The sequence below is a fragment of the Cariama cristata genome, unplaced genomic scaffold (assembly GCF_000690535.1).
Source record: "Cariama cristata isolate BGI_N322 unplaced genomic scaffold, ASM69053v1 scaffold5654, whole genome shotgun sequence".
NCBI lineage: Eukaryota > Metazoa > Chordata > Aves > Cariamiformes > Cariamidae > Cariama > Cariama cristata.
The window spans coordinates 5517-29914 of record NW_009612248.1 but is presented as its reverse complement, the minus strand read 5'-3'; the positions used below and the strand labels follow the sequence as shown (position 1 = coordinate 29914).

General features: G+C 44.2%; 1 protein-coding gene across 1 annotated transcript in view; it reads right to left on the bottom strand.

The window, feature by feature from the left end:
* GAS6 (growth arrest-specific 6) overlaps nt 1–24398 on the bottom strand; it is a gene marked incomplete at its 5' end in the record, with an annotated part of 42094 nt that overhangs the window by 12184 nt on the left and 5512 nt on the right. Inside the window, 8 exons of the mRNA XM_009698525.1 lie at nt 2199–2388; nt 2786–2904; nt 3637–3758; nt 4893–5018; nt 6932–7051; nt 8598–8720; nt 15095–15157; nt 15955–15979. Of these exons, the coding sequence (XP_009696827.1) occupies nt 2199–2388; nt 2786–2904; nt 3637–3758; nt 4893–5018; nt 6932–7051; nt 8598–8720; nt 15095–15157; nt 15955–15979 (888 nt within the window). The remainder of the gene's footprint in view (nt 1–2198; nt 2389–2785; nt 2905–3636; nt 3759–4892; nt 5019–6931; nt 7052–8597; nt 8721–15094; nt 15158–15954; nt 15980–24398) is intronic.

Sequence of the window (24398 nt, the reverse complement as noted above, 5' to 3'; positions counted from 1 at the left end):
ATCCCTTCCAACCAAACCATTCTATGATTCTGTAGATGTTAAGCAGAAGAGAACAAAGGATCTGTAGGGTGGAGGCAAGGGATAAGAACATAGAGCAGCGAAAGGAGAAATCAACAGCACCGCAGCAGTGCAAGCAGCACCCCAAGTCTCGAGGTGAACCGACCATGAAGCGGAGACTAAAGGTTCCTTCCTCCCACTGCCGTTCTTCCGTGGGTAAACCCTTCTGCCTTTGGCCAGCACCAGGCACGACATTAACAGTTTCACTTTGGGAGGCAGTCACCAGAGCTACGGCCATCGACCTGCTCCAGGCAAGCTCTCTGGTGCCAGCGCTGCCCGATGCTCTCCCCCTACTCATACCCTCCCGTGTCTCTGGGAGCTGTCAGGCTTTGGCGGGGGTCCTGTCCTCCTGTACCACACAGCACCCACAGCCCAGCCTGCACTCTCCCAAAAAGTCTCGGGGAAGGGTTTCCAGGGGATTTACAAAACCTCTCAGAAAATGCGCCAGGAGTGCGTTGCTGCAGCAACTCAGCCAGGCGGTTCCCTGGTTATGACGGTACCTGGTTATGATGGATAAGAGCCCTGACACTGATGGCTGGCAGGAGAACAATAATTCTTGCCTAAAAACAATACCTGGTTTTATCATACTGCCTTCTCTCCCTGCAGAAAGCAAGCCCAGCCTTGTTTACCCCATAACTCCTATGTGTTTGACCATTTTTGTATTACTTGAAGAAAGAAAATGCATTTCAGCTCTCTCCCCCAAAACTAATGCGGGGAAGTTTGTAATTACTTCATAATGAGGTCTGGCACTTAACAAGTACGTTACGCTCCCACGTTAAATGGTTTAGCTTGGTAACGACTGCTTTTTGTGACTCCCAAGTCAGCCCAGTGGCATCAGCTCTGCTGTTCACATCTTCCGTCACCATCCTCTCTCTGCAGGCAATTACAATGGCCATGTTTCAAATTAGCAGAACAAATCTTTCAACAAAATTTACCAAGAACTGGCTTGAGGCTATTCCCAGCTGTAAAGATACAGCATGTCATGCATTTTATCTACAGCTTCGCTGAACCTCGACAGCTCTCCATTTGGAACCTAAAATTGTCTCACTGACAGTAAAGAATTAAACGTCACCTCATCTGCCGGAAACATTACCAAATGTCAGTAGTTGACAGGGAATGCACTCGAGGACTTCTTTAGTTATCAATTAGAAACAAAATTATTCCAACCTTGCTTTTTTCTCTAATGTATAATTCTGAATTTTTTATACTTAAAGAACTTAAACCAGAAATTTATTCACAGTTACCAGTATCTGTATTTGCCCCATATGCGAGTTAGCTGAGAACTTCCCACCTGTGCCCCAAGAGACACACCAACTTCAAAGTCAAAAAATCTAATTAAGAAAAAATGAAAGGAGAGGAAAAGGCAGAAGTGCAAAGGCATATATATAAATTGCTAATCTACTGTAGATCATACCACAAGATGCTTTTCATGATCCTGTCACAAATGGTAACACCCGTGATGCTTCCAGAATCACCAGGAGATGTTTCGTGAGAGTGTCGAGAACACGAATCCTTACAAGCCCCAAGATGCAGTGCATCATCTCGTGAGATTGCTGGGATTATGTTAGTAGTAAACAGAGAGGTTCTACTAGACCCCAATACCTTTACAAGGGAAATGGTCCGTTTTGTATACACACAAGCCTGAAGGCTTTAAATAAAGGATACTGTAGCACAAGAGATTTGTCAAGGGCTCAGACAATCAAGAGCCCTGTGACTAAACAAACAAACAGATGAATAAACAAAAGCAACTACAGACACACCAAACACCCTTGGAAAGTTCCTTAAAAGAACAGCTACAGAGCTTCGTCCCTCTCAGTCCCTTCCAACCTCGCCCGGAGAGCATCTTCTCGAACTGACGTGAAGTCAGCTTAGCACTGCTGCATCTCAAAGGCACTGTGTCTGCTCTGGTTGTGCAAATTAGTGATGCAGTTCTGTTTACAATGGATCTAAAGCATAATTCTATTTGTCAGGAAAAATATCCCATTCTCACCTTAGAATGTATAATGTACCGGCATGCACTGAATGGCTAGATAGGTTGGAAAAGCGTCTTCTCAAGAACACACCAAGTCCAGCCGTGCTTGGCAGAGCCCACCAGGAAGGAGCCAAGGTGGGGTGAGATCTCAGCAGTGGTCTGGACTCACCGTTTGCCACATGCCGTGGTTGATAAGGGGTCCGCTGCTGGTCACGCGGCCTATTCCGTTGTATTTCAGCTGCAGCTCTAGTCGTCCTTTGCGCAAAGCCAAGACTACCCATGTGCTGTCTTGATGGCCTCCAGCAAAGAAAAGGATACCTTCAGGATCAAAGGTTCTAAAGTCGAACTCAGCCACAAGTCTGACCGCACAGGTGCCAAGAAATAAATTAGTTATGCAGAGTTCAAAAACCACAGAGTACTTTCCATACAGATAGCATCACTTCTAGCAGTTATAAAGCCCTGTTAAAACATACTAGCTTCTAATGCAGTCCTGAAAGACTTCAGCTGTGAAGACAGGTTTTAAAATAGCATCAAGAATAAAGAATACATTACTGTACTTCAGTAATTATCCTAGGAGCTCTGCGGTCAAGGCTGCCTTTCTCAATTACTGGTTTGGGTAATGTTTTGCCTTACAGGACTCCATAATCCAAACAAATAATGATGATCATAGGACTAATTGTTACTGTAACGACTTAACTCCATCGCATGCATTACAGCCAGACAGCGCATTCGACTCTCATTCTAAATTGTCCTCACCTTGTCAGCTGTTTCCTTTTGAAGCGCAGCCTGATAACAGGAGTGCCGCTGAACATCCTCCCCAGGTACAAGGATTTAATACTTTTTCCAACAGCAAAAGGCACACATGGTATTATGTTCTATAATCAAAACACATTTTTGAGTGCTTATTCTCCTCACACAGCAGAAAGAGAATCAGAGAGTGTCCCTCCCCTTCTCTTCTCATGTAGTTGCTATATCTATAGTAGGTTAGGGCACTTTAATGTTTATACTCTCAAAATACAGTTGTTCTGGTACTGAGAACATTTCCTCTGTCATTCCTTCCTTCCTCCTATCCACCTGGGGGGAATGTTTTCCTTTTGCAAAATGACATCATACTCATAAGGTACAGCACAAGGTTTTCCACTGCAGCATCGTGCCTGCAACAAAAGACGTGCTAAGAACTTGCTGTTGGTTGGTTTCCGCAGAGGCAGCCTGTGCCACTGACGCCCATCCTCCTCCAATGCCTGGAGCACGGAAGAGTCAAGTTCAAGTGCTGGTCCGTAACTTACACCACACGCCCCGAGATCTTCGCCCCATCCTGCTGGGTCTGACTCGGAAAAGCTTGTGCAGCCAGAGGTAAGGCTGACAGGGCTACCGCTGGCACGCTCTTTTTGGAATGGGGACAGGAGGGACCTGGGAAGAGGGACTTTCAGGAGAAAGTTTCTTTTCTGGAGAGCTTCTGTCCCCAGCTCAGGTGACTCTGCCAATACAATTCCCTCCTGCTGGCCACTCAGCTCAAATGGCTTTGCTCCAGAGCTTCGTCAGTCATTCTTAATTGCAATGTAAAATAAAGGTCTGTTCTGCAGTTAGGGCAATGAAGACGAACATACCTCACATGTATTCATGTCCCGGGAAAGTTTTACTCCCCCTCTGCCATCGCAATGACAGGTATAACTCCCTGGCGAGTTGACGCAGGTCTGTTCACAGAGCTTTTCTTCACATTCATTGATATCTACACAAAACCAGCAAAGAGAGGAGAAAACAGCAATTGAGGTTGTTTAAACATGAATCATCTGGGGGAAAAAAAAGGAGTTTTATCAGTGCTGTTTTGTAGCACCTTTCATTTGAGCGTGCCCAAGTGCTCCGTAGCCAGTACTTACCCTATGCCACATCTCTACAGGAGGGAAGAGTTAGAATTAGCATCTGCACAAATCTATTTTCACAGACAGATCCCAGCTGCCCAAAGACACACAGCAAGTGAGTGGGAAGGTTGGGAGCAGAGCTCAACTCCTCGTCTGCTGGTGCAGAGCCCTGGGCTTTAACTTCTAGAAAAGATTTCCTCCCTTCGGGCCCCTTTGCTACACCTGTGCTGACTTGCTCCTGCTCCTTCAACTCAGGTTCAACTCAGGGACTGCTTGCTTCATTGCTACTCAGCAGCTGGATCCTCAACAGACAAGTAAAAGCCGAGTTTCTCCTTCATTATTTTCTTTTTTTCCCTTCAGCTTGTTTTTAGCCGCTTCGCAAACAAATGCAGGAAAACAAATTGCAACGGCCCACAGGGATCTCTTCAGGCAGAGATAAACACTTAGAGGCCGGTAGGGCTGGTTGGCGTGTGATTCGAGTCATTACGTTAACTTAGACAAAAGGCAGGGAACAATGCTAGTTTTGGAATACTTTCAAAACTCACTCCGTTGAGAGAGCTTGCAGGCAGGGTAGCCAGCAGAACTGCACATGGTTCCAACGCATATGAAGCTCCTATTCATGCATATTAAGCTCCTGTAACTTGTGCTACAAAGAGAGACAGTAACATGCACAGATGCTTCCAAGCTTCCACCAGATCTTGTACTTGTCATCAATTCAAGAAATCTCAGTACTTGGGCTCGCACAGCTTGATTCAAGTCATCAAAGATGACTGCAAACTCAGTGAACTCAAAGACGACTGCAAACTGGATGAACTCAAAGATGACCGCAAACTGCAAACTCACTCACAGCTAGCAAAAGGGAACAGAAATCCAGTGTGTAAGCAAGATTTTTTAAAAAAAAAAAAAAAAAAAAGCTTTTACTGAAGTCTGAAATTAAATTTCTGGGGTTTTATAGCTTTAAATCATATAATAAATGCTAACATGATATGATTTCATGAGCTTACCCTGGCAAGTCTTTCTCACGTCATCGTACTTGTAGCCTGCATCACAAAGACATTCGTATGAGCTTATTAAATTTTTACAGTGAGCCTCTCCACAGATGTCTGCTGATGCTGTGCATTCATCTATGTCTGCAAAACAAGCAATTAAACAACATGACTTCAGACGGGTGTACTCACTTCACTGTTCGTGCACTGCAGCGGGCTCAGGGTCAAGAGATCCCTATGTTATTTTGGTACCAATATCTTTAAGAATCTACCTTTAGGGATAGCTAGGTATAGGCAGTGACTTCAGGCTTTCAAACCCAGTTGGTCTTTCTTTCTTTAAGCCATTAACCACTATTGGAAAAAACAATGCAAAGTGAGCCAGGAGAAAAACTGTAAACCAAAACAACTCCCGCAAAACCAAAAAGCCCCACTCCATGCAGGGGGCTGAAACCGTGTGTTACAAGAGCAGCAAGTAGGAACGGAGGAACAGCAGTGTGAATTTTACCAAAACACAGAAGGGACACGCAGCCTGTCAAGCGTCACAGATTTCTGTTCTCCCTCCTCAGACAGGCAAACAAAATACTTTTTCATGCCTTCACAAAACTAAGATCTAAATCTGCTGATCTGTAGTGGCAAAGGGAAACTGAAGCAGCCCAAGTTGTCACAGAGAACAAGTCACATCTGAGAGATGTTGTGGGGTTTCACCATAAAGGCAGGCAATGGACTCGAAATGGAAGTCCAGAACAGCAAACAAGCGTTTTTCTAACATGTTAACTACTACCCAGAAAAATCCTGCTGTTGACAAAACATTTGAATATACTGAGAGTTTAATATTTACTTTTTCTTTCTAGTACGTGTTACAATTGCAATTACATGTTACGCTTTGTGACTTTCCCCCATATGAGTGAACTGGCTGATGGCAGTCCATCTAGTCCGCTATACAGCCTAGCCCACAAATCAACAGACAAAACCGAACTTTTTAGTGTGAGCACATAACAACAGAAATAAATGTGAAATAAAATTGAAATGCAATGATAAATCTCAGCTAGCGTTAACCACAGCTGACAACAACCTCAGCAACCAGAGGGTCACATGTTGAAGCTACAGAATGCTTGTATGCTACGTTCACAGGGCTCTAATAGATACTACTAGGGCATTACACAAATATACATACATAGGAAAACAAACGTCATTGTGAACCCACTCGCCGTCCACCTCTCCATGCCAACTGGCACCAGAGGACAATTCAAAAGTGAAGTTGGCTTTTCTAAGCAGCTGCTCCCACTAGAAAGGGATACCACGTAATCCACACAGGCATCACTTTTTGCAGTAGAAGTGACACAGAAATGAAATCCTGCTCTTCATCTTTTTGCTTGGTGGCATTAATATGTTGTTCAGGTCAGGTATGCAAACTGTTTAGAAATACGTCATCACATCCGTCTGTAAGAGGTATATACACAGACTTGCCTGTTTTTTCATGATACACACGTAATTTAGCAGCCACCTGCGATCATTAATGAGTCTTTGTCTCAGCATGCAGTTTCTTAACACATTTAAAATCTCAGTTGCTTAAGTCTGGGTTATGTAAATTCATTCTGCAGTTTCAATCAGATACTTCAGATTCTCACTTTCTGTTCTCAGCTGCTATGTAAAATAGCTGCCAACCTTCACTTGGGCCTTTCTACAGCTATTAATATTCAGTTGCAGTGACTTTATCCATCTGTATCTATCTGAATTCATTAGCTGCCGCACATATCCAAATTTAGAAAAATAAAGTAAGAAACACACGAAAGAAAAACAAGGGGCTCATACACTATGACACCGTGAGCCTGGAAAGAATCATAACAACGCATCTGGGCCAGCCCTTCCTCCTCTCAATGTCAGGATATGAGGACTGACCAGCTAAACCAATTTAGCACAATCCAAGCCTGAAATCCGCTGTGAATCACACCTGTGTTACGACATCAGAGCAGCCCAGTGTGACCCAGCTCCCTGAAATACAGTCACAAGTCACTAAGCATCCTCTGAAGCCAACTGAGAGGCCCAGCAAAGCTTACCTTCACATGTTTTGCTGTCTTTAAGAGCGTAACCACTGTAGCACGAGCAACGGTAGCTGCCTAGCGTGTTAAGGCAGAGCTGGTTACAGCCGCCGTTCTGTGCCCTGCATTCGTCGATATCTGCATCAAAAGAAAGTGTTAACAGTCAGCTTGACACCTCTGCAAGTCATCCGCAAGGGGAGAGTGGAAGAGGTGTTGGGAAGGAGAAAGACCAAACAAGAAACGCTATTACAGCTGCAACACAATGACGACAAAAAGCACAAAGATTTCATTCAAACACGTCAAGTACATTAGCTCAAGTTCATTCAATAAAAAAAAAAAAAAAGAGAAAGAACTGTAACTGAGTATGTCCTTCACAGCTCCGAGCATGCAGAAGAACATCTTTAGCCATTGTGGAGGTGAAAAAGTTTGTTTGCAGAAGAAAACTACTTATAACTAGTGTATTTTATGTCATAACCAACTTTCAAAATTATACTATGACCAGTTAAGTTCAGGATGAAAGCTTTAAACAAAACAAGAACAATATATCCTTGCTAGTACAGAACTCACAAGAACACAAAAAGTTCTAAGTTCACAGCTACGGAGCACTGTGAGCTAAACTGCGCTCTGCTGACGGGAGCAGCGAAAGCCTGGCTGTCACCCTCGATCTGCCCGACCTGCTCCTTGGGTCCTGCTTCTACAGGGGACGTGGGAGTTGGCTGAGGGGGGGAACAGCAGGCTCAGGGCATTTTGTAAGGAAAAGAGGGGATACGCTTCAGACTGCTCAGTTGCTGAGCTCTCCAAGCTGATCGCATACTGATCAGTCAACTGTCTCAAACGCTTAAATAAGCTGCTTGTGAGTGCTCCCCTAATCTCCCCACAATATTTACATCAGAAGGAAAGGCTTTGGATCTCCTGCTGTCTTGGTTGCCACAACTCTGGACTGGCTGAATGCGATTTCTGGCAATTACTTAATATTGGCAGGCAGAAAAGCAGTGGCCCTGACAGAAAGCCTTGCAGGCAGAAGGAAGAAAAAAAAGAAACCAGAAAACAAGAGGAGGGAAGATAACTTCAGTGTTTCATAAGGAATAGAGAAGGTCCTCTGGGGGTCTGGAACTTCTTGCACAAATAGTTTCTGCCTGAATATTCTCTTTGGAGGTGATCGAAACATACAGTGGGGTTAAGCGGACGTGGAATAAGGTCCTACTAGCAAGGAGGCTTTAAGAGCCTAACTTCATCAGTCCGTGCACCCTCAGAGCCAGCCCCCGCCTTGCCTGCTGCCAGTCACCGCTCCCACTGCAGGGGTGCTGGAAGGGTCGGTGGTCCAGCTCCGCTGGCTCTGCAGCCTCTGACCTGTTCCAGCGGGGCTCACAGCAGCACTTGCAGCCCTTCTGCTTGAAAAGCCACTGCAACTCTATTGCTGCTGCCCCTCTCAGAGGCGTGGGACAGAAAGTTGGAGCGTTACTTCATCGATCACCTTGCAAAGACCAAGCTGAGATCCATCAAAGCCATACAAAAATGTTGATGTGCAAGAGTTACCCATTCGCATAAGGGTAAAGCACGAGCAGCGCGTAATCCACCTTCAGTTCTGTGACTTCTGAACTGTGCAGCACAGTGACCATTTGAGAATATAGCAAAACCCAATATAACTTTGTTACAAGTCTAAAAGATAACGAAAACCAATTACCTTTTTCACATGTTTTTCCCTGCCAGCCACGCTTGCATTCACAATAGAAGTCCCCCTTGAGATCTTCACATTTGACGGTCCCCAATTTGTGACAAGGATCGGGAGAACACTGGTTTGGCAAATCTGATTTATGAAAGGAATAAAAAACCCAAAACAAAGCAGAACAATACATTGAAGTCACTGACAACCAGGCGTTTCACTCTTATTAAAAGTCAAGAAGCTTAAACAGTAACGGGGAATCACCATCAGAGATACTCACACCTGGTCAAACTGGAAGCTCGTTCTTAGTGCTCAAATGCCAAACACGCCGTGCCAGGAATTTTACAGAGCACACACAGTGGAATTCATTTCATTGCAAAAGGGAGTGAGCTACCACCCCCGTATCTGAAGGGCACACCCCGAAAGAAACAACTCAAAGTAGCTCATTTTTAAGAAAGTTGATTCTACTCTCCCTAGTTTTGGAGAAAATAGAAAGCAGGTAGCAGCTAAAGCACTCAAGGAAGGATGGGTACTCTTTTCAATTACTTTTGGTAATTCAACTGAGGATCTTACCAGGGCTGATAGATTTGTGGCTAGCAAAGGTTTATGTCTGAAATTTTTGTCAGAGCTGTCCAACTTAGGCTTTGCTATTACATAGAATGAGAATAAAACAGAAATACCAACACGCTAACAGCATAAGAATAGCAAACCACTAATCCAGTTTACAGGCAGCATGATGTTCCTATGGGGCCAAGACAGAGCGAAGTCTGCCACTGATTTTTAAGCCAAGTTCCAACCGTTGGCAATGGATTTTCTCCATAGGAAAGCAGCAAGAGAGCAGTCACTGTACTCTGGGGAGGACTGGAGAACCAAATATCAAACTATCATGTAACTGCTCAATGAATGGAAGTCCCCTGTCCAAATTCACCTACCCACCTACCCGCAAAACACCCAGGGACAGTGCTTTGCAGAGATAGCTAAAAAAAGGATGAGAGAATACCCTTGTCCCCACAAAAAATGAGTTGGTAGCTATCACATAGCAGTAATCTGTTACACCGGTGTTCTAGATCAGTGATCTTCCAAAAACATACATGTGTTAACTCTTTGCACAACCTTAACCAGAAGGAGCAGTGCAGAAGCTCATTCCGCAGACTGCAAAGCTCACCTAGTCCAAGGGCCTTTCTGTCCACACATCCCCTCCCAGCAGTGGGGTTTGGGAGAGACAGGGCACGCCTGTGGACCTCCTACACTTGGGTGAACTTTGGTCACAGTCCATTCTGCCATGGATGCCACCTTCTATGGAGAACACCTGAACATGTCCAGAGCCTTAGCAAACCCGAATGAACGTCTGTTCACGGTGGGACTGACCTTCTAGACTGGTGCAGTTAAATGGTCAGTCCCACTGTCCTCTGGGCTCGCCAGCACAAGGAATGCATCGGAAAGGGAAGTCCTACGACACGAAAGCATGATGCCCAGGCTTCTCTTCTGATGAACATACATGGCAGCTGCTTGTGCCTGCCCAGCGGTGGTCTCCTCAGAGTGGGGTGGCACAGCTACAAGGCAATGATTCTGCCCGGTCCTTTTGGTGCATGATAGAGGAACTGTTGGCAGCTGCTGCAGCTAGCAGTCTTTAAAGGAAGAACTACTATCATTAACAACGCCTTCTGCAACCCTACAATCTTGGCAGCACATCCTTGCGACTCAGCAGAAATCCAGTTCAGTCCAGACAAAAGGGACAGTTTACAAAAAGTGGACGAGACAGGTACATTTAGAGCACCTGACCAGCCACAGCCCTCTGCAGACCAAGTCTGGTCTGTGGTGCTAGATTTGCAGTGCCAAAGTGCTCAGTGGGTACACATTAAGTGAGCAGCAGCAGCAAAGGCCCCTTTTCATACACTGGTTCTGCTGAGACCAACGTCCATTTCAGAATCTTCATGATATTCTGAAACATGACTTGTGAATTGATGGGCACATGGGGTGGCAGGGAGGCAAGTAGGGAGAGGAACCATTTGTAGACTAGTAGCCCCATCAGACTTCTCAAATTGAGAGAAGTTAAGAATCACGTTAACTCCTACTTTTGTCAGGATTATATCGCTTCTACATGTCTCTTCTTAACTTCCTCTGTGTGACCCTGAAAGTCACCTTCATGACATGGCTGCTTTGAAAAAACTTCAACATTTCTGTGAGTGCAGGCAGAATAAGCAACTCCCTTTGATGTCTTATAAAGCACTGAGCAGCATTTTTCTTTGCACTGACTGCCTTAGATTTGAATCTCAGTAATGAGAGCCTGGCTGAGGTTGGCAGGCACCTCTGGAGCTCATCTGGTCCAACCTCTTCTTCAAGCAGGGCCACCGAGAGCAGGTTGCCCAGGGCCATGTCCAGACAAGTTTTGAATATCTCCGAGGATGGAGACTCCACCACCTCCCTGGGCAACCTATGCCAGTGCTGGGTCACCCTCGCAGGGAAAAAGTGTTCCCTGACGTTCAGACGGACCCTTCTGTGTTTCCATTTGTCCCACTGTCTTTTGAACTTTCAGTTTGCCTTTTGGATAGCCATTAAGATCGGTGCTACGTTAGGCATAAAAATAAGGCAAGAGCATATGCTCAAATGTCAGCCAGCATAGTTATCAAGAGTAACTGGTCAGATTCTCGGGCCGCACTGCACACTGAATTACTCGAAGGCTGAAGTTAGTTGCACCCAGGGCTGCAGTTTATTCAGATCACCAATCAAGATCAAGTGCTAATCAGATCATTAGAGTACTAATTTCCTATTTCTTTACATTTATCACATCGTACAATATAAAAGTTTTCACCACTGCTTTCTGTGTAGAGTATTTAATTGAGCTTTGGACATAAGGACTGTCTAGTGCAAGATCAAAAACGATAACAACCACACCTGTCTGCTATGTACATCTTTATAATAAAGATTCTGCTGTTCTTCTGAAGTGGACTAATAGATGTCAGAAATCAGCTGATGATTGGCAATGGCTGTCATTAAATCTAGTGGGCTGAATCAAGAAGGACAAAATAGACGAAGTGAAGAAAGGAGCTCTATAAAAGGTCATAAAGGAACACAAGTTTCCACAAATGAAAGAATTAGCATTTCAAGTTGTGACTGCAGCCACCTCACACGGCCAAAACACAGCGGTTGCACCCACTCTCTCACTTCAGGTTCCCCTCTGTAACCAGCACAGCTTCAGCCTCCAGCTGGGGCTATGCCCTTGCGAAGATAAGCATTTACCCTGAGCCTCAGCAAGGTGCTCCATCATGGACAAGGGAGGAGAGAGCCAGAGGGCTGATCGGGAGGGGAGTGTGACTTGGCCAAAGAAATGCCAATTTTCAGTATTTCATCTTGATGCTCAGAAGCTAGCGCCTGGGAACACTCCACAGGAAAAGCATGGGTACACAATCCAAAGAGCCTCACAGAAATAACCACCCACTCACTGCAAACAAGACCTAATGATCTCTCTCCCTCACCACTCCAGCTGTGCAGAGCTGGGGCAAAGCCCCAGCCAAGGCAGGGGCCAGGCCACCCAAAAGACAACGCAGCTACATGGGCTGTCTGAGCATCCGCCCGCCGGGACACCTCCTGGTACATCGCTGGAGCCGGAGGAGAGGCTGGGTTAAGGTGGGGATGAGCCACGACAGAGCAGCTCTGATCGGCATAGTTCTTTTCTGAGACACACCAGCATGTGTCTCCTGTAAACAGAATGGTTTAGGTACAGTAAGCCAAGTCTGCTTTTTTGAAGCAGCACAAACTAAGCCTCCCAGACATGGCCATGTTTTCGAAGTCACTTGATAAGCAAAACAAGACAACGGGGTTATGCGTGACTTAACTGGTGTATCCTCAAGCTTCTGGTTCTTTCCCTCAAACTGGATTCGGGTGCGCCTTGCAGAGCCAGATGGCAATACCACCCTGTCGCAACCCATGGCAAATGGCAGGAACACCACATCAACAGTGTGCCGATAGGTTGCTCCTCTTATCATGAGAGTTTGAGAAGATGAGACACAGCCTTGTAGTCTCCCGGTGACTTCACAGCTCTGTAATTCTGCCAACGTCATAGAAGGTGCTCCTGATTTAAACCATTGCAGGAGAAAATGGAGATTTTGTTTCTATTCATTTACATGGCAGATTTTAGTATAGCTTTTAAAAGTAATCAAGAGCATGACCGTTTTGTGTGCTTTAAGCTCTGTCTGATAGCAAATATACAGCTTGTAAGTGCAGACAGGGAACAGAACTACCAGTGCCATTTTTGAAGTCTGTATGGAAAGAAGACTTTACCTAAGGCACACTGACTGCTGCTTCCAGTTCATTGCTCTGTCCTGTCAATTTATCTGTTGATAGTCACAAAATGGTGCAGATTAAAACTTCATTGGGAAAACGCTAGGTTGTGAAGACTATGACACTTACTATTAAAAAGCAGACACGCACAACCTAAAAAAAAATGCCAGTGTGTTTTTTAAGGTCACATACAGCTTCATTTCCCCAAAATCCTGCAGAGTTTTCCAAACTCTTGCACAACCACATCCCAAGATCTCTTTTAGAAAAAGATCCAGACCTGCGGACCAAAGTACAGGTATCTGTGAGCAAGGCAAGCACCCATCTGCAAAGCAATTGTCTTAACTCCTCCTGGCAGTCAGTGGAGATGTAGCCAGCACGATAAACGGAGTGCACAGCACCCTTCTGCTCTGCCCGGAGCAGACAGGGTCTGGCCAGCAGAACCCCCCCAGAACCCCTGTCCGCTCATTAACTCTCCGCCGACCGTGATGGGAATACTGCTCATGCAGGCACCCATGCTGGAAACACCTCCATCCACCTCTCTGAACCCAGAGCTGAATCCTACCTGTGACCCCAATCCAAAGATCTTATGAAACTGGGGATCCCCAAATACCCTGCTGAGCTGTCTAATGACTGTCACAGCCAAAATCTGTACCTTATTTCTAGTATGAACTAGTCTAGTTCATCACCCTCCCGCCCTTAGGTTGCGCAAAGTCTTTGCATACCGATGAAAAGAGCCTTCCACTGTCTTGTTTTCAGAGGAGAAAGATTTTTAAGAAACAAAATTTAAATGCGTCTTGCAGGCACAACCGCACAGAGCTACAGAACCTTTTGGCAGCATCTGTGCAAAACGGAGAGGCACGCTGGAACTGGCCAAGGACAAAGCCTGTCATTCTTCCAAGCGCGTTTCAGGCTCCTTCTCCGTTACTTCTCCTGTGAATTGACAATGGCTAGCCAAAATGCAGCCATTTAAAAATATTTTAATATTTTAATGGGGGAAAATATTATCATTTTATTTCCAAACCACTGCATCTGCAATGGGCAAAAATCCCTAAAACAATTATTCAGCTTTTATTTTTTTCAGATTTTTTTCATCACTACCCTTTAGATTTGATTCTCCAAAACACTGGTCGGGTGTTTGGAACAAGTGTTCCCAGTTGATACCACCATTTTCAGCAGAAACTTCTGCCTCTCTGCTGTGCCACACAGGCCAGCAAAAGGAAGCATTCGGCCTCACGTCCCAGTTTGAACCAGCTGGCATACCGCAGCCAGCACGGGTACCGCAGGTCTGAGACTTCCCCGGTCAGAGGACAGGGAACATCCGTAAGTGATCCTGCTGCATTAGATGAGGGCAAGTCTTCACATACCACTTGTTAACCTTGGGATTCACTCTCTGAAAAAGGATGCTGTAATGTCGTTCATAAACGTGAAGGTCGACTAAATCCTGATCCTGCTTTGGTAGCACTGGTATGAACACATGACTAATCAGACTTGATCACAATAAGAGACTGAACCACAGGGGTAAAAATGAAAATAAATATACATACATGTGATTTTCTCCCCATTTGCTCCCAGTACATATTTAGAGTATTTATGCAACTTTATACCTTTAGCACTGCTAAGCTTCAAAAGGAAACTGGAAAGGTATTACAAGAGTTCATGAAATTCTGATCTCTGCTGTTAGTGATGAACAAATATCCCCTCCCTCTCTACACAGCTACAAGTTTGACTTCCAAACTGATTTGAACTTTTAAAGGTTGCAATATTTAAAGCACGGTCACGCGATGCATGAAACTGATCTCCTTAATGTAAAGCAGTCTGACATAAGCCTTGACTTTAAGCTTTTTTTAAGGTTCCTTAACGGGAGTGAGCCAAAGTTAGCATTCAAGAGAAAAGAAAATGAAAGGCCAAGCATAATGTACAACCTTATGCTAGTTCCTATTTCTCATTCTTCTTGCTTCTCAGATTATTCAAACCTTGGGAAACTGGTGGGAAAGAAACATCTTGCATCACAAAATACCAAAGCACTGAAACATGACAGCGAGATGGCAATAGGTTATAAAAGGGAAAAGGTCTTGTTTTCCTGCCTAGATAGGACAAGCAATAATGCATCTCAAGCCTAGAGAATAGGCAGACCAGTACTAAAGCACTACCAAAAATGGAGACGGCTGAGCTGGTCCCACTCCTTCAGGTAGAATGAGAGAACATTTAACTATAATATACAAAACAAAAATGCTTACTATGAACGCATGTAAGGAAATCTGGACTTCTTGTATACGGCGACCCATATTTCTGAATACAAGCTGAAGAACAGAAAATGAGATTGTTATTATTATAATGATGACATGGCAGCTTTTCAAAGCACGTAAAATGATACCTGGCCTGCTGATTCATTAAGCAAGGATTTGGAAGGTGGATGCAAAATCTATGCAATATTATAATCTCCCAGATGCCTTAAAATTCTTAAGTGCATTAAAATTATTTAGCTCTGATGTACAGTAGAGTTATAAGCCATCTCAAGAGGATGATCACTTAACCAGATGCTACTACGATTCTAAAAGCATGTCGGCAGCTACTTGAATTTGACCGACTAAATCTCTATTAAAAAATCTAAAAAGCACAAGTTCTCAAACTGTTGGCATTTGTGATCTTAAATACTACATACTAAACACAAATAGAAAACAATATGATGCTGTGACTATGATACAGTCAATAGAATAAACCAGTGGTTCAATCAGTAAATGCACTTTTATTTTTTTAAATAAGATTAGTTAATAGATAAGTTAATTAAAAAGGGAAAAAGGTAGAAGACTTCAAATTATTTACTAATGCTGCAAGCTGCAGATAGAAATGCAACGTCAACATTTTAACATGCAGAAAACACATAAAGGATCTCTGTATGCAAATCTACACATATGTAAAAAACACACCTCAAAATCACATACGGAACGTACAGCCTATCTTAAAAGTTAGCAATGCACGTGTGCTGCAACCAGATTTCCATCAGGTTCCTTAGCAGAGACTTCAGCTGTGACAAGCTCCCGTGTCAGGCACCACACACCAGCACTGCCACAAAGCAAAAGTAAAAGCTGCCACTCACCCAAGTATTTCGGGTAAAAATATTCCTGTAGGAGGGAAGAAGAAAAAAAAAAAAAGCAAAGATTTATTGAGTAATATTTCCTTCTATTGTCATACTACTGAAGAGCTGCTGTTAGTTTTGCGGTCTTGCACAGCAGTTGTTTAACAAGGTCCAAACACCAACATCCTAATTTCTTTTTATGCAGAGCCAGACGCAGCACAGTATCATACATGAATTTCGGTTTTTGAAAAAGAAAGAAACATTAGCTCCAGTCTCAAGGCATTTTTTGATGACAACTGACTGAGTAAGTGGCAGTGGCTGAGCATGAAGCCACTTACCCACCACCCAAGAGGGAAAGGTGCTGACGATGGCATGAGGTAGGGGAAGGAAGAGGAATCTAGAGCCAAAACCCCAGAGGGAAAGCGCAGGGTCATTCAGTCACCCGGTGCCTTCTGCTGATGCAGAACACGGGCAGCACCCTAACACCACAACCGCTAATCTTACAACGAGCACCCTACAACTCCAACAGCACCCATTGCCATCCCACCCCATCACACCATGGAGACGGTCCGCTCAAAGAAGGGAGGAATGAAAATTTGCAAGTGAGGGGAGAACTGGCATTCATCAATCTAAAATCAGATTGCAAAAGGCGTTCCCACTCCTCTCGTGGTACGCGGCCATGGGTTACCGTTCCCTACCTTGTGTCAACAAGGTGTAGCCATAGAGCGAGAGCGGCAGTTTGCTGACGTGGCGTGGATCTAACCTGGCGTGGTAGAAAAATATGCAGCCTGGTGAGGCCCTGCCCGTCGCATGGTTGCTTGCGCCAACACAGAGAAACGGGAGGAAAATGCAGCTGTGCTGCATGGAAGGGTGGGAGATTGGCCTAAGCTGATCATTAAACTGTGTTCTTTAAAAAAAAAAAAAAAAACAACAAAAATTCATGGCCAGGAAAAAGCATTTTTTTCCAACTGCACTTCATAATGTATAAGTCGTGAGTTCAAGTGCTGTTAAAATTGCAATTGGGGCACGCAATGAGGGAAAACTTGTGGATTGTATCAGTGCTTACTTTTTTTTGTTAAACCATTTCTCAGCTAATTATGAAAGCATACACATAGTACAATCCTCTTTCATACAACCGGAGCAATTTTCATATAACACTGTCTGCAGTGAGACTGGGACAGTAAATACCCTATATTGTACAAAATTAGTTTGGTCTATACAACATACAAGCTAAGAAACTACTTTATCTTCTCTTCTTATTACAGATGTGTGGATAAGCTCAGGCATCCAGACAGGGATGTACCTAGAACAGAGACAGGCACACACCGTGACTCAGTTTGACCTGGGCTGCTTAACGCGCTCAGTCGCACTGATGTCACTCACCAGAAAAATCAATCGCTTCTGGCAAATATGCTCCAGTTACTGGAATGCACCATGGAACTATTCAGCCTAAATCATCAGAAGTAGCCTACAGTTATTTGAATTTTCAGCTCTGATCTGAGGGTAACAGACTTGGCATCTTTTGGGGTTGAGCTTTGTGATATCTCTTTGGGTTAACAAACTGAGCGACGAGCTCAGAACTCACTGCGGTCCTCTTTTTTTTTTTTAAGGTTTAGCTTTTGGAAAAGACAAGTCAAAAAAATACAGTCAAAATAAATCTAAACAGTCTAAGTATTCAAATGAGTGCCCAGCTGCGCTATAACCACAAACTGAACTTCAGCCAGCACTGAAGGAGAAAAAGATAGAGTCATGCAATGCAATATTCCAAACTTTTTTCCATTATTTCCCCCTTATTCAATATAAATCACAAGAATGTGCAGACGTGTTTAATCACCAACAGGATAATCCAGACACTGGCAAGATCAACTTTTTCTGCACTCACAGGACAAGAAATAGGAGCTTTCATGTTCATGGCCACCAGCCTAATTGCTCCAGGTCAGTGATGGCAAAGGCATAAAACTGCATTTTCTCTTTGACCTCTGATGAATGAGTTGAGTGCTAGAAAAGTTGTATAGAGTTTATTTTTGAATGAAAGATTAAGGTAACTAGTTATTTTCATTGCACAAATAACCTTCCACATGCAGACTGCCTGTACATTGATTCAATGCCAGTTGAACAGCACAAGACTGAAACTCCAAGACACTGGACCACCACAAGCTTAATTTCAAGAGGTGCCTAACAGAGGTAAGTGACTGAACAGGAGGCTATTAATAGAAATGTAACCCTTCTTTCCCTGTCTTCCTCATTTGCTTATGTTATACAAAACCGCTTGCTGATCAGTAGCACTTCTCCAGGCCTACAGGACCTGCTGATAATACCATTCTAAAATAAAACGATGTGATCGCAGGTTCTAACATTACTCATTCTGCTATGATTAATTTTTAATTTTTCTCCATAATCAATTTTCCTTATAACAGGCTTCTGGAAATACAATGATAATGTATTTCCATTCAGCCAAAAGATTAATCAAGAATGAAGGACAAATGATCTTCCCCCTCAAGAGAAGGAACTTGCTTAAACTGAACGTAGCAGTCCCTTTTCAAAAAACACTGATAAGTTTTCCCAGTTAAAAATTCCAGTTGTACCTAACCGGCACAGCCAGCCAGCCATGCATTATTTCTCATGTCAGTGCTCAGCTCTGCAATGCCTTTTCAGTCTCCTGTGCTGTACCGAGTCTTAATGACCCACGGATGTCAGGGAAGATGAAAACCCTATACAGGGTCAGGTCCCTGTTAAAAGTCTGAGGCTCATCTTCCCTCCACCAGAAGTCTTCAATTGTATTTTCAGGATCCAACAAAAATGCCAAGAGAAATGATTTGAGGCTTGCAGAGAGGGAGTTAGCAAAGATTCTCTGTTACCACTTTGCTGATTTCTCAGCTTGTCACCTCCAGCTGCAGGCTCCCCAAACACCTCACCGTTCAGAAAGGCACCCAGAATTCACGGGATCACAACGCAGGAGGTTATTTAACCGTGACCTCCCTGGTAGCAAAAGTCACCGCAGAATTACAGTAAGTGTTAAATTTTCCGCTTGGACTTCGGTAAAAGAAGTCAATATTTAAATGCTGTCAGTCCTGCCCCTTTGGATTTGCATTCCTAAATACTGCTGAAAATAAAAGCAGGAGCAATGGGCTTTTTAAATAAAAAGCTATAAACAAATAGATGCTGGACATAATCATCCTCTGGATAGGCTGCTGTACAGACCCCGACCTTCCCAAGCGTTCCAACCAGTCTGTCCAGTAGTAACATCCCAGTGCATGCAAGAGGAAGACAAGACCTTGCAGAAGCACCAACCTCCACAAGAGACCAACCTTCACGAACGTCATTTCAACAATTCCAACCTCTCTGCCTGCTCCTACCAAGAAAACCTTAATGTATTTCCACCCCTCCCTTTTGTGACCCAACACACCTTCTGTCTGTCTGGTTCCCATGTATCAACCAGTACAACTGGGACACCAGAAGCTTTGATAGTCAAGGCCCTGGCACTAGGACACCCGTAGCCCCACATGTAGTATGAGTTACACACCACACGTCATCTGCCACCAGTACAGCCCAGCAGAGACCTCAGGTAAAGAGGGAGAGAGAGTGGGAAGTGCCTCACATCCACAGCTCTCCACTCCTCCAGTGAAGTGGAAAGGACGGCACGAGGTCAGTCCCTCCAGGCTGGTCCTGGCTTGCTCATGTCCAGGAGAGAAAGCTGTGCTTTAACAGAAAAGATTTAAGTCCTACAGCCCCCACCCCTTTCACACGAACACACGTACATGCTAGAAGCAAGACTTTCAATGCATTAAACACAATTATTGGTTTCCGCAAGAATAGTGCAAGACCTAAGAGTGCCATGCTTTTATCTCAGGGTAGAGTGACACCACACACTTTTTCATGGGGTTAAGAAGTTCCTTTCCCACCTACATCCAGAGCTTATTCCTACCCTTATAACACAGCCACGACAACACTTAGCATGGATATCTAAAATGAAAAGAGATCACAAGTTTAAAAGTGTCCTCAAAAACACCAACCCAACCCCCCAAAACCCCAGGTTGTTCATTTTTATATTTCTTTTTTCTTCCAAATATTAATAGTTGCAGTGAAATAGTTAAGAATAGTTTCTGTGGAGCCACCCCCACAATACCCTACACCGAAACAACTGAAGACAACAGCAAGATGCAGGCAAGAATTCATGGCAGGGCCGTGGAGTCGAAGGGGCCGAAGTCCCTACGTCAGCTTCCCTGCCAAAGGAGACCTTCAATGTGACTGGGGTCATCGGCTATTTTCAACTCTATGGCCAAACTCTCCCGTAGTGGTAAAATCCAGAAGTTAGTGAAATTATACTGGGTACGCATTAGTCCCGCTGCATTTTTAGAGAAGATGGAAGAACACCAAATCAGAACAGGCGTTAACATGAGTCACTGTATAAAAATAGCCCTTCTGAAAACATAACAATGACCTTGTCTACACCAGGAAAATGTTCTCACTGTTGCTTAAAGTCACTGGCGACACTGGAAACCTCAGCCAAAAGGGCCTGCCAACTGCTTCTGTTTGTTTTGCTGGAGTACCAGGTCAGGTAAGCTTGAGCAGCACTGAATCTAATCAAAATGATGTTTCAGCTGTAGTGGCAGCAGATGAAAGGTGTCATTTATAGAAGGACTGTTCACGTTCCTGGGCAACCCGCGCTCGGTGGCCCTGCTTGAGCAGGGGGTTGGACCAGAAGACCTCCAGATGTGCCTGCCAACCTCAGCCAGGCGGTGATGACTGTGTGACTGCAGCACTGCTGACACTGGAGGATCTCACAGACTTGGGTTAGTAATGGTAATGTCTAAAAAGCACTGTCTTAGTTACCTAGCTACCTCTTCGAGAGCCGCGACAACTCCCACATTATGCCCTTTTCTCATTTCCATATAATGACTCTCTCTTTTCCTCTTTCCTTCAGGACTGAATGTTTGTCTTGGGCATGGCCTGACCTCCTCATTTAGAAATGTACTTCATGTTTCCACACTGCGGGCCAGCACTATCCTTGCAAAGAAGTGGCCGCTACCAACCATAACTGGCTATAACTTAGTGTTTAACAGTTGTTTAACTGTTATAACCTGAGAATGCAAATCTCATTAATGCTCAAGAGATCTCTGCATTTTTAAAAACTCAGCCTTAGGCTTTTGACGCATAGCAAATCTCATGCTGAATGACTGGGCCTTCCTCCCATACAATGTAATTAAACAGTCCTGCAATTCAGAATTTTAAATACGTAGAACCTATAGTTACAGAAGTTATGCTCAAACCAATGCCATGCTGCTTGCAGCAGCTTTCCTTCTCACTGTGAGGAACCCTACACCCAGTCAGGCTGGTTTGGGGCAATCTGCGTTCTCCATGCAAGGAACAAAGAGAACTTCTCTCTGAAATTTGGCAAGTGAGACTTTAGAGAAGCAAGCTGGTCATGTTACAATCCAAAAAGAGCCTCCAAGTCTCATCTTCTACCACCAAAAGTACAGCTGCTGAGGGTAGCTTTTAGATTTCAGGTCCACTTCACACCGTCCAGCTATTCTGGTGCACAAAGACTGGGACTGCCCCTTCCACCCAGCCCTTGATCTTTCCAAATAAGAAGCATTCAAGACCACCCTTTCCAGCATCCCCCGTGTCTAAGAGATTAGGCATCTCTGCAGAATCCTGAAGGCTGGAAACAAAAAACATCTATTGTCATAGCTTCCCTTGCCCTCTTCTGAGGGGCAGGACTATTTCCCAACAGCTTACCGAGGTGCCACTTCAGCAAAAGGTGTTGTTCTGCAATGAGGAAAAACCAATGATTAGAATGCACAATTACAGGAAAAAAAGTAACAAAAGGAAAGAAGGGGGAAAAAAAAAGTTCCTGTATGTCACAGCCAAGCAAAACACAGATCCTTTACATTTGTGAAGATGAAGGGGGCACAGAGAGGTCATTTCTATACGTGGCCTGAAGTAGGGTTTGTTTGGACATGTAACGGTGTGAACTGGATGTAACTGGTGCCAAGGGTCAAATATTCCAACAAAAATCATTTGCAGAGTGACTCCAATGAGTTGGTTGCATGTGCTTTTAAGTGATTCTTAATGCAATCCAACCATGAATGCCTCGAGGTTTCCTATACTGCTCCAGGACTGAAAGGCTGCTTTCCCTCCAGCTGTGTGAATGTGCAATTTGAAAAGAGGATCTCAATTTGATAACAGATCTTCCCGCGGTGTTGCTTGTTTGAATCCTTACTTGTTGCAATAGTTACAATATTTGTACGTGTGGTTAAACCAACACTTAGAAACTTCAGTCAAATTAAGCAAACCACGCTCTGACAAAACACCTAGCGTAAGTGAAAGGCTCTCTCCCTTCAACATCCTATATTGTGTCATTACTCCGCAATTATTTAAACCATATTTAAAATAGAACAGATTATATATCCCATCCAACTTGATTTAAATGTTTGTAATCTCTCTTACAGGCTCTGTAACATTTTCTCCATTGAAGTGAAGAAATACTGTATTTTTCCCCTTCCTGCAATCTACTGATATTGTTTCTTAGGATGTTGCTGACCTGCAGAGGCTGCAACTCCCAGTAAGAGCATCCAGCCACTTCACTTCGTCGCTGGATTTGGCCCCAGAGGGGACAGGCGAGCGAGGAAGAGGGAAGTGACATCTGAGACACCACCAGACCCTTGTGACAGAACCTGATCTCATACTTCCCGGTTCGTTATTTTAATAACGAAGTAACTTTTGCTTTTCTGTTCCTGTCCTAAATGTTTTCTGGAATTGAACTAGGACTCCCTGTTCCAGGAGTCGGCCAAATGTGGTAGCTCTCCGGACGCACACGATTCTGTGTGCCGCGAGGATGACCCATTCTCCTTTTACCTCTTCATTTATGCACCCTTCTGCCCTGGCAGAGTCCAGACAACGCCAACTCTTTTCCCCCTCCCTGGGTATCCTCCTTACTTTCCAACTTCGCTCTTCCTCTGAGTCCCACTGCTGCTGCCCAAAGGAACGGGAAGAAAACCGAAAACAATAAATAAGGAAACTTCCCCACAGCCCTGTGCATGTGTGGAGAGCCTCTAGAAGCTGCGTGGTGAACTGAACTAGGGAACTGATCCAGCTGCAAAATGATCGTTTTTCTCTCCAGACTACTTTTCCCTTAGATCGGTTACTGAAATTGGCCCATGCAGTCGCACAAATTGCTGTGCAGGAAGGGTGAACAGAACAGGCCAGGGGGTTTCTTGCTCCAACCAGATCAGCTGAGCTCCCAGATGTGAAACCAAAGCCTGAAAAGCAATGTCAGTGGAGGAGAAGTAAACCTCCCTATGCTATGTCGCTTCTCAGTTTCTTCTAAATCTCCAGTGGTGGTTCCATCCTTGTTCTTCACACTTATTGGAAAGTAATTGCTTGAAATTCATTAAGTACACTTAGAGTTTGGAGTACACATGAACCACAACTGCCAATTTATATAGATTCAATGTTTCTCTCACCTGATTCTTACGCAGCTACACTAACACGCTGTATTCATTCTCAGTAGACTGCTGCTCTTTTTTTTTAATTTAAAAAGAAAATGAAATGAGCACATGGCCACAAAACTGTTTTCTTCATCTTTTAATTGGCTTTTTCCCCTCTCACATATTTATTAAAACCTATTGTATCCTCTAAAAAACTGACTTACCCTAACTTTATCTGCTTTTTCCATTACCTTCCTTCTTGACTCAAACCTGTATAATCCCCCTGCTTCAATTTACCATTCTTAGCATCTTTGTCCATCCTATCTTCAAACAGCCCCCTCAGTGTCATAGTAGCCACTTTTGCCTTCTCTTGTTCCTTCCCTCCTGCTGCACAGGAGGTTTAGGGTGCAGTACTTTTGTGATGTGGTGTTTCAGTATTGCCAGGTCTATTCTGAACTTCTGGGTTAAACTCACATGAGTGGAAACAGATACAGACCAGGTAGGCATGAGTCCAGCAGAGCTGATGGAGCTGTGTCCACTTCCACCAACATCAAACTTTGCTCACCCTTCTCAATAAATTTCGATAAAGCAGTATGTAGCTAATAAATGTGTGACCTGCCTTCTAAGGCAGGCAGGAGTATTTTTGTCACCCTCCTGCTACTGAACTCCACCACCACAAACAAACGCTGTGCCTGCACCGCCAAGCAGACAGATGCATCCTGCTCTGCAGTCCCAATCCTTTTGCCTTCCAAATGAGTTAGACCCACTGGATTTTGGTACAATCCATCTTGTGTTTCCTTTCTAAGAAACTACAGGGAGAAGGAAGAAAGGGAAGGGAGAACACCTGGTGGACACCCAGATCTCATCCCAGCAGAGAGCTGGGATGCCACTGTGCCACTCAAACGTTTCTACTTCTTTCTCTCCTTCAATCCATTCCTGGACAAAAGTCTAAATCTCGTCATATTTTCTTTCTCAAAATCTATTCAGCAGGTACCACTGTGCCTGGGGATCCATTCTTCCATATACTGAGTCCAA